This window comes from Danio aesculapii, chromosome 16 (genome assembly GCF_903798145.1).
Source record: "Danio aesculapii chromosome 16, fDanAes4.1, whole genome shotgun sequence".
NCBI lineage: Eukaryota > Metazoa > Chordata > Actinopteri > Cypriniformes > Danionidae > Danio > Danio aesculapii.
This window is the reverse complement of record NC_079450.1, coordinates 13,552,980-13,568,269: the sequence shown is the minus strand read 5'-3', so window position 1 is coordinate 13,568,269 and position 15,290 is coordinate 13,552,980. Positions and strand designations below refer to the sequence as shown.

The 15,290-nt window shown below is 35.1% G+C and overlaps 1 protein-coding gene across 2 annotated transcripts in view; it reads left to right on the top strand.

The window, feature by feature from the left end:
- Positions 1–15,290, top strand: part of adam22 (ADAM metallopeptidase domain 22) — a 124,351-nt gene that overhangs the window by 46,559 nt on the left and 62,502 nt on the right. For both annotated transcript variants that reach the window (XM_056474690.1, XM_056474691.1), the window contains exons 5-6: positions 497–579; positions 10,348–10,411. In XM_056474690.1, coding sequence (XP_056330665.1) covers positions 497–579; positions 10,348–10,411 — 147 coding nt within the window. The remainder of the gene's footprint in view (positions 1–496; positions 580–10,347; positions 10,412–15,290) is intronic.

Below are 15,290 nucleotides of genomic sequence, written 5' to 3'. Positions count from 1 at the left end.
TATGTCTAGATTAATGAAAGTTGACCCATTAATGAGAATGAACACCCATACACTCTCGTTTACACACATACACTACGGGCAATTTCACTTACCCAATTCACCTATAGCACATGTCTTGGACTTTCCTCTGGAGCACCAGGAGGAAACCCATGCAAACACAGGGAGAACATGCAAACTCCACACTACTGACCCAGCCGAGGCTCAAACCGGCGACCTTCCTGCTGTGAGGCGACAGCGCTACCCACTGTGCCACCACGCTGCCCCCAGCGGGACAATTATCTCCAAGAAATAAAATAATTGATGGATATTGCTGGTGGATAAGCCCTTGCATTTAGCAGCCATTGGAACGCAGCTCGCAGCTGGTTTATATTATACAACAAAACAATAAATCTGATTTTATAAAAGGGATGATTCTGACTGGATGAGTGACTGTGAAACAACAGACATTAGCAGTTATGTGCTGTTCATGATTATTATTGTTTGTTCCTCTCTGCAGGGCGGAGAACACTGTTATTACCATGGGAAAGTGCGTGATGTTCCCAAGTCATATGTGGCGCTTTCGACTTGCCACGGATTACAGTAAGTCCCTCTGTTGATGCGCTGCATGTCTAAATGAACATACAAACACACACGAGTTCACCAACGCAGCCTGACGCCGCTTACTTACTATGGCCCACAGAACTGTCTCTTTCTAAGACACATTCATAAATAAGCACATGTTAGCAGGCCAAAGCTGCGATTATCCCATTCAACAATTAGAGCTGTATAATTACGGCATGCTATTATCCTCCTTTCATATAACACACTGACGCTCTCAGTCTGCTTGTGTGTACTGTTTTTTCTCTCCAGCACCATTGATGTAATGCTTATTGCATCACGTTTAGCCTCGTGCTCCATTAATGCAAATGTAATGTATTTGCTGTATTGGATTTATGTTTGTATTACTGGCGTACCTTCTATATGGCTTAAGTAAACCTATCTGCGTGTCTCTATAGAGGCTCTCTCACACACACACACACACACCTCTCTGCGTGGCCCTTTGGGAAAGCTCAGTTCCTTCCGTCTGTATTTTTAGTGTGAGAAGGAGTCAGGTCAGATCCATCTCTCTCCCTCCCTCTCTCTCTCTCTATGTATGTGAACGCAGAGTCAGGTCAAGATGTAACTCAGAAATGGAGCAGCACAATCTTTACATTCACACTCGTCACACTCAAATGTTTACTTTCACATTTGGAGAGAAATGCTTTTGTTGTTTTATGTATGTGTTGTTTTAATAAAGGAGTTATGCAAGTCAGGTGTAGTGTCAGAAAAAAGGTAAACCTTATATAACTACACTGGGGAAAATATCAATATACAATAAATACAATACACTAAATTAGCAGTTTTTCATATTTTGTGATTCATGTTTTTATTTTTTCCCCGTTTATTTATGGTGTTGAATTGCAATGTGGGATCTGGATCTTTCTTCATACAGCTTTTAACTTTTTTAAGTTTTAAAAAAGGGACTTTTACTAGCATTTTTAATAGTTTCAATAGTTTAATTGATGTATTGTCTTGGTTGGTGTTATATTATATATATTACGGTTGGTGGTATGTTACGGTACAATAACATTTACATTACATTTGCATTTAGTCATTTAGCAGACGCTTTTATCCAAAGCGACTTACAAATGAGGACAAGGAAGCAATTTACACAACTATAAGAGCAGCAGTGTATAAGTGCTATAGGCAAGTTTCAGGTGTGTAAAGTCTAAGAAGCAAGAGAGAGTACAGTTAGTGGTATAGCCAGAGAGGCAGTTAAGATTAGGAAGGAAAGTGGAGACTAAACAGTTGAGTTTTTAGTCGTTTCTTGAAGACAGCAAGTGACTCTGCTGTTCTGATGTAGTTAGGGAGTTTATTCCACCAACTGGGCAGATTAAATGCGAGAGTTCGGGAAAGTGATTTCTTCCCTCTTAGGGATGTTCATTCACAGAACGCAAGTTTCTGGAGGGCACATAAATCTGCAGAAGTGAGAGCAGATAAGAAGGAGCAAAGCCAGAGTTCGCTTTGTAAGCAAACATCAGAGCTTTGAATTTGATTCGAGCAGCAACTGGCAGCCAGTGCAAACGGGTGAGTAGCGGAGTGACATGTGCTCTTTTGGGTTCATCAAAGACCACTCGTGCTGCTGCGTTCTGAAGCAGCTGAAGAGGTTTGATAGAATTAGCTGGAAGCCCGGCTAGTAGAGAGTTGCAATAATCCAATGTTGTTGACACTTTCTTAATCACTCCACACTGCAAAAAATGATTTTCTTACTTTTGTCTTCTTTCTAGTCCAAATATCTAAAAATTATTATATCAAGAAGAATTTTCTAGTCAAGCAAAATATACTGTCTTGTTTTAAGAAATAATATACCAACATTAAGTCAGTTTTTCCTTAAAACAAGCAAAATAATATGCCAAAGGGGTAAGCAAAATAATCTTATGTCAAAAGGAAAAAACAAGATTATTTTGCTTGCCTCGTTGGCAGATTATTTGCAATTTAGTTTCTTTAATTCACCTGTAGTGCATGTTTTTGGATGTTGGGGGAAACTGGAGTACCTGGAGTAAACCCACGCCAACATGGACAGAACATGCAAACTCCACACAGAAATTCCATCTAGTCCAGCTGGGACTAAAACCAGTGACCTTCTTCTGGCGACAGTGCTATCCACTGAGGCGCCGTGCCACCCTGTCCTAAAGTTCTCTGTAATAATATGGTATGGAAAGCTTCCACTTGTCAGATTTCTTCTTTAAATTTTCTTTAAATCTTCTTTAGTTTAGTGTGAGTGTGTAATCAGCTGTTTTTCTGTGGAAATATGATTTCACTGTGCCAGCAATGCACTTTTATGCTGAAAAATAAAACCATTACCAATCAGGTGTTTTTCCAGAAGGAATGGCATGATGGATTAAAACCTGCACTTTTCAACATGCACAATCCTTAAATCAGTCCACAAGCAGAAATTAAAAGGCCCCTTTTACAAGATTTAAGATAAGCCTTTGGTGTCTCCAGAATGTGTCTGTAAGTTTCAGCTCAAAATACCCATCTGATCATTTTAAAGCCTCCAGAATCTGCCCAGTTTGGTGTGTGAATTGAGTGTAGCTATTTTTGTAGCCTGTGGCTTTAAATGCAAATGAACTGCTTCTCCCCGCCTACCGTTCCCTCTTTACACTTTTAAAACTCTGTGATTAAACATCACAGAGATTTATAACATATGTCTTAATCCCAGTTTCTTTGCAAAAAAAAAAAAACTGTTCTGTGGACATGTGTTTACATGTTATTATAGGAACATGGTGCCTGTCAATCAATCGGTGGGTGGGGAAAACCACACTTCTATACCACATTGCGATGGGCCTCACTGGGATCCTATTTTAACATCAGTAAATTAAAAAAAAAAGTGATTTGTTGTGTTTATATCACTCCAATATGACTGTAGACACAATATACATACACACAGTTCTGTCCAAACAGCTTACACAAATTATTTTCATCATAGATACTCTTTAATGTTTCAATGAAGGCTACGAGCACTCATTCTTCCATCTCTCTCTAACCTTTGTAAAAGAACTGGACCGAAAATATCTCAATGTATTTTTCGGTTGTATTCTAATAAAGAGCCTGAGAAACAATTATACTGTAAATCACTGCACCACTGTTGTTACGCAAGAAACGTATTGTTGGCCTAAGACTTTTATTACAACACTGTACAATAAGATTCAACAGAAAAATGCCAACTGTCCTCAAGTAATCATGAGTATTATACTATGGTAATTCAATATGGTTCATTATATGAGCTGTACACTGTAAAACATATCAGTTAATAACAGCTTCAGTACTTTGTGATTCGCAAATGTTTTCTGTTTATTTACAGTTGTGAATTGTTGATCTTGATCTCTGTTCTGTCGATTTCCAGTGTCAAAAAATCAACTCTACAGTTTAACAAAGTGACTTTTATTAACATTTTAATAGTAGTTACATAATTATTATTAAAGACAATAAATATAATTATTAAAAACAAACAACACTGGACATAAGTGCTATTTTAAAGACCTATGCATAATTAACATGTACTAGAAGACAGGGGTATTCAAACTGTGGGGTGCGCCGGCACCTATTAAGTGGGGCGCGAGAATTTGAGGCATGCACTCGAGTAAATTATGATGCCGAATTTTGTGCATTAACTAGAGTGAATCTGATTAATGTTAGCTCCTCCACATTTAACTATCAGGCACCAATAGAGTTAATGCGTTCGAGTAAAATATACACAAATAAAATGGACCAGGTGCTTTTTAAAATGAATGACGATGAATGAAAGTAAAACCGGTGAGCCTCTGACAAAAAAGTGCCCTTCTGAATCAAATCAGCAGGATGCCCTTCTGGATCTTTCACTTACTTTGAAGACATACTGACTATGTTTACATGGACATCAGTAATCTTGTTATTTGCCTTAATAGACAATAATATAATTAAGTTGTTTATGTGAAGTGCTTTTTAAATGTTGCGTCCCAAGGCTTTCCACGTTTCTTGCAGAGTTTCACATAATTTTGGGTGACTTTTGACTGCAGTTCGGCAGTTTCACTTTCACTCATGAACACCTCATTCATGCCCTGTAACAAACTGGGGTATGGGACTCGAATAAGGAGCGAGTGAAATTAGCCAAATTTGGGGGTAGGGAGGGGCGTTTGTCCTAAAAGTTAGAAATCCCCTGCTATAAGATACTTTACTATACGGCAGGCTATACAAGTACTTTTACATAAGACTGATCAATGTTGTGCAGGATATTGTGAAAGAGAGGTATTAAAGGCGAATATTGTGCAAAAAAAGAGGTTCAGTTGAAGTCAGAATTATTAGCCCCCCTTTGATTTTTTTTTCTTTTTAAATATTTCCCAAATGATGCTTATCAAAGCAAAGAAATTTTTACAGTATGTCTGATAATATTTTTTCTTCTGGAGAAAGTCTTATTTGTTTTATTTCGGCTAGAAAAATCAAAAAATCTATTTTAAGGTCAAAATTATTAGCCCCTTTAAGCTAATTTTTTTTTCAGACTGTCTACGGAACTAACCATCGTTGCCTAATTGCCTAACTTGCCTAATTACCCTAACCTGCCTAGTTAACCTAATTAACCTAGTTAAGCCTTTAAAAGTCACTTTAAGCTGTATAAAAGTGTCTTGAAAAAATATTTTGTAAAATATTATTTACTGTCATCATGGCAAAGATAAAATAAATCAGTTATTATTAATGAGTTATTAAAACTATTATGTTTGGAAATGTGTTGAAAAAAATCTCTCTGTTAAACAGAAATTGGGGGAAAATAAACGGTGGGGGGGGGCTAATAATTCTGACTTTAACTGTATTTAAGGTTGGATATTGTGTGAAAGAGTTATTTAAGGTTGAAGCAAGCAGTGCAACATAATTGTGGTACATTTATAGTAAACATCGTTTTCCTTATTGAGTCCTTGCAAGATGAAGTTTAAATAAAGTGTCAGGTTCATAAGAGAGAAGAGTGTTCCTACTGTGTTTCTACAAGTGGTTTGTCATACCCACTCACCTGTATGAAGAGCAATTTGAAATGCACAATGTTTCCAAAAGACATGCAGCGCAAAAAATGCTATTTTTACTTGGATTTCTTGTCATTTTTCTTGTCCAAATATCTAAAAATTCTTATATCATGAGGGACCTTTTACAGCATCAATATTGTAGATTTTTATTTAGCTTAACCACAAAACATAAGAAAATAGCGCTGTTGTGCCTACTGTAGCCTGCTTTACTGAGCTGAAGTTGGTTTTATATTCACATTGGTTCATTTTTGAACAATGACAACCTTGTGATGCACTCCCTATATTGTTTACCATGATATTTTGAATATTCGGTCTGAAATAGCATGTAAGTATGGCTTAGTAAAAAGTAATTCCTGCACCCCGCCAACCAAGCACTAATTATACAGTAGTCACTTTAGGACAAAGCACGTGCTAGATATAATACAGTTTTTGAAAGATTCTTTGATGCTTTTATAAATGTATTTTTAGAATGCTTTGATTCTTAAAAGAACAGCATTGTTACAAAAGAACAATCAAAATAAAACTTTTATTATGTAACAATAATTAATAAAACCCCTTTTGATCAATTAAATGTGTTCTTGATAAATGAAAATATATAAAATCAATTCTGCGCGGCACGGTGGCTCAGTTGTTAGCACTGTCGCCTCACAGTATGAAGGTCGCTGGTTCAAGTCCCGCCTAGGTCAGTTGGCATTTCTGTGGAGTTTGCATGTTCTCCCCTTCTCTGCGTGGGTGTTCTCCGGGTGCTCCAGTTTCCCTCACAGTCCAAAGACATGTGCTATAGGTGAATTGGATTAACTAAATTGGCCGTAGTGTATGAATGTGTGTGTAAATGCGAGAGTGTATGTATGTTTCCCAGTACTTGGTTGCGGCTGGAAGGGCATCTGCTGCGTAAAACATATGCCAGAATAGTTGGCGGTTCATTCCCCTGTGGCAACCCCTGATAAATAAGGGACTAAGCTGAAGGAAAATGAATGAATGAATGAATGAATGAAATTAAAATCTTTTGAACTAAATATGAATCTTTATACAAAATATTGCATATCACAGTGGAAAGATAGTCTCTTATGTGTGATGAGAACAGTGTGTGTAGGTGCCAGAGGGAGGGAACGGTGATGCTGATACTGCAGTTTAATGGTGTTTTATCTTAATGCCATATTACAGGTCAGACAAACAGCGTTACGCTCTGGAAACAGTCACGGCCTGCTGATGACAGCCTACAGCAGACACTTTTAAAGCCATTCATCGACTGAGAGCTGTTTTACCTCTTGCAGATCATTGACCTGAAGCCATTAGTGATGTAGTTATGCTGTTCTGTTATAGTACACATTCGGCTATTATAGCTGTTTCAGATCCTCTGCCTGTCTGTGAGTCTGCCTAGTTAGTGTCTTTCCTAAATAGTTATATGTGAGACCAGTGTTTGTTTTGGTGAACTTCAATTTCTTTATTTATCCACTTAAAATTCTTTCGTCCAGTACAGTTGAAGTCAAAATTATATGCTCTCCTGTTATTTCTTTTTATTATTATTATTCAAATATTTCCTAAATGATGTCTAACAGATCGAGACATTTTTCACAGTATTTCCTATAATAACTTTTCTTCTGGAGAAAGTTTTACTTGTTTTATTTCGGCTAAAATAAAAGCAGTTTTTACTTTTTTAGGAACCATTTTAAGGTCAACATTATTAGCCCCTTTAGCGAGTTTATTTTTCGATTGTCTACGGCAGTGGTCCTCAACCATGGGGTCATGGTCCAGTACGTTGGTACCGGGCCACACAAGAAATCATTAATTATTTCTGTTTTATTTATAATCTGAGTCTGAACGATCTTTTATTTTGAAAAGTCTTTTATTTTGAAAAATGATCGTATTCTCTATAGTCAAAATTTTACCCAGAAGCAGCATAATGAGTAAAAAACAAACGTCTTTGGAAAGTTTCCTTGTGAAAGAAAAAGGCCCAGTGAAGGATCCGCGAACTGCCAAGGAATGGATCTGCAACCCATTTTTAACAAATCAGGTGAATCCACTATTTCTGTGCAAGATCCACTGCTGGAGATCGCAAATGTAGGCGGCCTTTTAGGGGCTGTTCACATATCGCGTCTTTTCTAGTGTTCGCACAAGTTCATTATTTCCAATGGAGGTTCCAATGCTCGTGCCTTCCAGACGCACCCAGTTGAATGAATGGTGCGAGCGCACCACGAGTCATGTTACAAGAACTGACCAATCAGCTTCAGCTTGTATAGAATATACACATTTTAGTGGACTAACTATCTCAGACAAACACAGAAAACCCAAACACTGCTACTATTTGAGTTGATGGTCACCTAGCAACCTACGAACCAAACGACACCCCCCCCCCCCCCCCCCTCCCCACCACACATACACACACACACCAGCATTGACCGGTCCGCAGTGATAAAAATGTTAGGGAACACTAGTCTGCAAAACAAACCGTCGATCTACAAAACAAAGCGCGTACAAGGCAAAAAACAATAAAACTTTAAAAACAATAAATAGGAAAATATAAGTACGATAACAACAGATCACACATTAAAAAACCTACTAAAAAGGTCCACAGTCCAGAAACTCTGCATTCCCAATGGTAATGGGTAGTGCATTCCATAATTTTGGCGCATAGTATAAATAAACCCGACTACCCATGGTGCCAAGTCTGCAGCGTGGCTGGAACAGGGTAAGACCAGAAGCAGCGCGGTGACTGCAAGCAGGAGAAGAAAGTGTCACAAGAACACAGATATAATCAGGAGCTAGCCTATGGACTGCTTTATAAGTTAAAATCAGAGTCTTAAAATCAATACGTGACCCAACCAGTAGCCAATGAAGCTGCTGGAGAACAGGTGTGATGTGATGGCGAGAGGGTCAGAACATGTGCGGCACAATTTTGAATATACTTTAACCTTTTAAGAGAATTTGCAGGTAAACCCCCAAAGAGCGAATGACAGAAATCAAGACGGGATGTTATGTAAGCATGGACAAGCCTCTCAGCATCTGGTTGTGACAGAAATGGTCTAATGCGTGCAATATTACGGAGATAATAAAAAGGCTGTTTTAGTTAAGTGCTTGAAGTGAGAATCAAAAGCTGAGCGTCAAATTACCTCACCTAATTAACATAGTTACACTTTAAGCTGAATACTAGTATCCTGAAACATATCTAGTAAAATATTATCTACTGTCATCTTCATAAAAGAAATCAGTTATTAGAAATTAATTATTGAAATATTAGAAATGTGTTGAAAAAAATCTTATTTCCGTTGAACAGAAGTTGGGGAAAAATATGTATGGGGGCAAAAAATTCAGGAGGCCTAATAATTCTGAGATCAACTGTAGGTAGAAGAAGGCTCTGTGTATTTATGAATGCAGTCAGACTGAAGGTCATTGTATAATCCTCACAATACGCGCAGCGCTTTCAGAAGTCACCTTGAGTGTCTCCGCGCCGTCTGGAGGTTTTCTGAGAGTCACGGACTGATTGATCTTTGAGATAAACTCCATCAGAGCAGAGAATGATATCCTCTCAGCATGTCTCAAGGCTAAAAGAGACACGCACTCAGTTTCCATTACGCTTCATTAATTCCTCATCTATTATGTTGGTGCACAATAAGTGTGAAAATTACCTGGATTTTGAGAGTCAGCACTGAAACACTGAAATAGATGGATGAATCTCATTAAAGTTTGTTAAATGTTTGTGCACCAAATTGTATTAAAAATGCATAGTAAACACTTTTATGTCCACAATTAAACTGGATGTCCTTCACTGAATTAGTCATGCAGCATGATGAGGTTTATGTGCAACAATATTGAATACCTTGTTTGCAACGTTTATTGTATTTATTAAGGCTACACGGTTTTGGAAAAATCTGACATTGCAGTATTTTGTTTTTCTGCGATACAGTGCATCCGGAAAGTATTCATAGCGCTTCACTATTTCCACATTTTTTTTTGTTACAGCTTTATTCCAAAATGGATTAAATTCATGTATTTCCTCCAAATTCTACATACAATACCCCATAATGACAATGTGAGAAAAGATTTTTTGAAACTGTTGCAAATTTATTAAAAATAAAAACCCTGAAAAATCACATGTACATTCACAGCCTTTGCTCAATACTTTGTTGATGCACCTTTGGCAGCAATTACAGCCTCAAGTCTTTTTGAATATGACGCCACTTGCTTGGCACACCTGTCTTTGGGAATTTTTTCCTCTTTGCAGTACCTCTCAAGCTCTATCAGGTTGGATGGGAAGGTGTACGGCCATTTTCAGATCTCTCCAGAAATGTTCAATAGGATTTAGGTCTGGGCTCTGGCTTGGCCACTCAAGGACATTCACCGAGCTGTTGTGAAGCCACTCCATTGATATTTTGGTGGTGTGATTTGGGTCATTGTCCTGCTGTAAGATGAACCATCACCCCAGTCTATATGTGCTATATGTATAACTCTGGGCTCAGAAAGTTCCCAAAATATAATTTTATCCTACATTTTTTAAAAGGAAAATGAAGGTGTAGGTTACATAGGTGGTTGTTAAATGCAAAGCTTCTCTATAAAAAAGGTGAAAAAACTCCTGCATGTTTTGAAAGAGATCAAACCTCAGCCAAGTAAGGAAAAGTAACGCAAAAGTAACTCAAAGGTAATATAACACATTACTTTAGTAACGCAACTAGTTATATTTTTGGGGGAGTAACTCAATATTGCAATGCACTACTTTCAAAAAGTAACTTTCCCCAACACTGCTGGTTAGATACTCACATCTCTTTTTTCCTCTCTTTAGTGGGATGTTCTTTGATGGGAATCACACATACATGATCGAACCAGGAGGAGAAAATACCACAAGTGTAAGTACAGTGGATTCCTGTTTCGTTTTGCCTTCAACGTCTCTACTTTGGTGTTATTCATTCATGAATTCATTCATTTTCCTTTGCTTAGTCGCTTATTAATCAGTGGTCGCCACAGCATAATGAACCGCCAATTATTCCAGCATATGTTTTATACAGCGAATGCCTTTCCAGCCACAACCCAATACTAGGAAACACCCATACACTCTCACATTCACAGTCATACACCCATTCACTACGGCCAACTTTTGTTTATCCAGTTCACCAATAGCGCATGTCAAGCGTATACCCACTGAGCCACCGTGCTTCCCTACTTTGATGTCTATCGATGAAACTTGACAGTGATTGTTTAAGACACGGAGATGACCCGAGCAGTTTAACAGGGCTTTTCCTGCGCAGACAGGTAATATGTTGAATGATAAGTCCATCACACAGTCGATAGAGACACCTGACTCTGCAAAAGCACAGCTATTATCTGCTAATGGAAGAATCCAACATGAACAGTCACAGAGAATGAGCAAGGCGCATCTGTGAAAGACGAGCTGAAGCTGCGTCACCGAGACACTGACGCTGAAGAAAAAAATATATCAATTCTCAGCCACAGAATCATTCACTGAGGAACTTGCTAATGAAGTGATTTAGAGCTGCGGTTAAAGGTTGAAATGTTAAAGTTCTCTTATTAACGGGAGAATGAAACCTGTTCAGTGACACAGGGAGTTTATGATACGTTCTGAGTTTGCTTTTAGCTGTCACAGTCCTTTCCTTATTATGACATCAGAAATGAAGTGATTTCAATATATAATGAACGAAATGTGTATCATTTTGACCATATTTTTAAATATATTTAATTAATGTTTACTATTATAGTTACATTATAGTTATAAATATGTAAATATAGATATGTAAGAATGTAAATGTTTATCTAAAATTATGTTTTTCGATTGTATATACATGCATACAGAGCACTGCATAAATGAGTATACACCCCCTTTTGGAAATTAACATTATTATTCATTTCTCAGTGGATGTAGACAATATATGTTGGTGCATTTTTTAAACAGTTTTACTAAACGATCTTATTCATTAAACTAAAAGTGTGGTCAATTAACAGAAAATAAAAAGATAATACATTTCAATTCTAATTAAGTGTTGTGAAAAAAAAATACAAACTAGAAAATGTCAACTAAATGTAATGTTTTTATGGTTCTCTTGATTTTTCATCTTTATGGAGTTTTTAAAAATCTATATTTTCTCTTCACATATTAAACATTTTTGGACTGTTTTGTAAGATTTGCTCTTGTTTTGGCTTTGGTACTGACTAATCTAATGTTTATATGATTTGAAAGAGAAATATGTAAAGGGTGTCGTCATTTATGCTGGGCACTGTAATATTTTATAATAATGTTAATGTATATTCACATACGCACACTCATGCAGAAATACAATTTTTAAAAAGACGGAAAGAAAATGCTTTTATTTCAACAACATTTTTTCTTCAGAAATCCCACTTACAAACAAACTAGAAAAATGTTACTAATAAGCCTACCAGTAAAAATAAAACATGCTGCTGATGTCTTTCTAAGTCATTTTACCGCCCTGTAATTTGACTCAAAAACTGTCATTTTGACCCTCCTGCAAAATATTGAATTATTTAACTAATATCCATACATCCATAAAATTCAATATCTTTAATTCAATTCTTTCTTTCTTTCTTTCTTTCTTTCTTTCTTTCTTTCTTTCTTTCTTTCTTTCTTTCTTTCTTTCTTTCTTTCTTCCTTTTTTTCTTTCTTTCTTTCTTTCTTTCTTTCTTTTTCTTTCTCTCTTTCTTTCTCTCTTTCTTTCTTTCTTTCTTTCTTTCTTTCTTTCTTTCTCTCTTTCTTTCTTTCTTTCTTTCTTTCTCTTTCTTTCTTTCTTTCTTTCTTTCTTTTTAAAAAAAATCCTAAATTTGAGCCTGGAAGTAACCAGATTTATTTCACACTGTAAAAAATTTAAGCCTGTACAAAAAACAACATCATAATCCTTATTTCCTTTCGCTTTTTCTTGCTCACTCAGCTTTTGAAAACATCAGCTGCACTGACCTAAAATTATTTGTCAGTCACACAAAAAACTATTAGTTTGGCTAAAATAATAATACTAGCTTTCTGGAGAGGTGAACTGCTCTGTAACAAAACTTTTTAAGTTGAGCCAACTGAACATTTTGTCTGCAGAACTGGAATGCCTGAAGTTGAGTGAACAAAACTCACAATCCTTGTTTCTTTCGTTTTTTTTTCTTGTATATTCAATTTTTTCACCTTTAATTGATAGGACAGTAGAGAGTAGGAAAATGTGGGGAGAGGAGAGAGGGGAAGGATCGGCATAGGACATAGAGGGAATCGAACTCAGATTGCCGTGAACACTGGAGTGCCATGTGTCGAGCACTAACACTACTACACTATTGGCACCAACGCGTACTCAACTTTTGAAAACATCACTTGCACTGACCTAACATGCACTGACCTAAAATGTCTGAAGTTGAGTGAACAAAAAAACTGTGGAAATTGGTGTCAAGAAATAATACATTATCAGAACAAACATAGTTCAATTGAAAAAAAAAACCTAAAACAGAGACAAATGTTAACAAAACATTTAGACACAGAATTAGAAACAGGACAGGAGGTAAAACAACAAGAACGGTAAACAAGACAAGGATCAAAACATGGCAGGACAAACAGGGAAAATGCTTTGTAATGCTTCATGTGAAGCATGCCTTCCTGTTTTTTCAAAAATAAAAGAAATAAGGATTATGAGTTTTTTGTTCCAGCATTCCAGTTCTGCAGACAAAAAATGTTCAGTTGGCACAACTTAAAAAGTTTTGTTATAGAGCAGTTCACCTCTCCAGAAAACTAATAATATTATGTTAACCCAACTAAATGTTTTTTGTATGACTGACAAATAATTTTAGGTCAGTGAAGCTGATGTTTTCAAAAGTTGAGGGTTATGTTTTTTTGTTGATGTACTGGCTTAATTTATTTTACAGTGTACCTACATTGAGTCTAATATCACCGGTTACTAATTTCCCTCCTAGTTAAGAAGCGGCTCATTTCTTTCACTCCTCAGTTACCCTTCCCTCTGTGCTGATGTTTGAAACGGGTGTCACCTTCTGCCTGTTCTCGTGTAATGCTTTGTCTCATGAGCATCTCGCCCTAAGAAACGACTCCGTTTCTGCATGCTGATGGTTTTGTCATGTTTCATATCGTCAACCCTGTAACCTTACGTTCTGGCGACCTCAGCAACAGGGCCGTCCTCTGATCTGATTCATTCAGACGCATTCACAAAGCAGAGGGACAGTATCGTCCTGTTCACCATATGGCACATGCATCTGTCATCCGCCTCGCACTACAGCGGGGAAGATGAAAGCGTGTCCCTCTTTGGCCTCTGTAGCGTCTCTCACTGCTGGATGCTGCACAAAGCTCACAGCACATGCAGAGTCTTTGCATCTTAACGCACCTAAAGTCAACAAGAAATCAAAGAGGATGCTTTAAAAGCCATGTTCATGATTAAGGAGACGTGATTCGTTGGTTTACAAAGAAAGATGGTAATCATTGCAAACTTTTGTCAAAATGTTTCGACTCTGAAGTAACTATCCTGTTTGACTGATGTTGGTTTAAGATTTGAAACATATAATAATTAATTAACAAACCAAATTTTTATATATGACCAATAATTATATTAATATAAAAATATATACCAAATAACTGCTATATTTGATAGTATAATATGTAACTTTTGTACAATTTTGACACAGTGAAAATAAACAATGATATATTCATTCATTCATTCGTTCATTCATTCATTCATTCATTCATTCATTTTCTTTTAGGCTTAGCATATGTTTTACTCAACGGATGCTTTTCCAGCTGCAACCCATCACTGGGAAACAATGATGTAATTCAATAAATTATTATATATTTCATTTAATAATTTACACCTCCATTCGTAAAATGTGATTTTAAATTGTAAACATTTAAATGTAAGCTTTTATCATAATAGGATAATGGATATAAGGATAATAATAGAATAACAAAATTATTATTAATAAATATAAGTCACTATTTTTGTTACTAATAATAATAATAAACATAGGACTATAGCCCATATTTCATAATAATAATTATTATTATTAATAACTATTATTACATAATAATTATTATTATTTTATAATAAAAAAGGAAAATAATTGAACTACAAACTTTATATTAATAAATATAAGTCAATATTTATTATTGCTATTACTACTAATAATAATAATAATAATTAACTAGGACTATAGGCCATATTTCATTATAATAATAATAATTATTATTAATTAATATTACATAATAATTATTATTATTTTATAATAATAAAGGAAAATAATTGAACTACAAAATTGTCATTAACAAATATAAATCAATATTTCTTATTACTACTACTACTATTACTATTAATAATAATAATAATAAAATTATTATTATAACAATAATAATAATAATATTAATAATAATATTATTATTAATAATAATAATAATAATAATAATAATATAATATTAATATTATTATTATTATTATTATTATTATTAATAATAATAATAATAATAATAATAATAATATTATAACAATAATAATAATATTAATAATAATAATATTAATAATAATAATAATATAACAATAATAATAATAATAATAATAATAATAATATAGTAATAATAATAATAATAATAATATAACAATAATAATAATAATAATAATAATAATAATAATAATAATAATAATAATATAGTAATAATAATAATAATAATAATAATAATATAACAATAATAATAATAATATTAATAATAATAATATAACAATAATAATAATA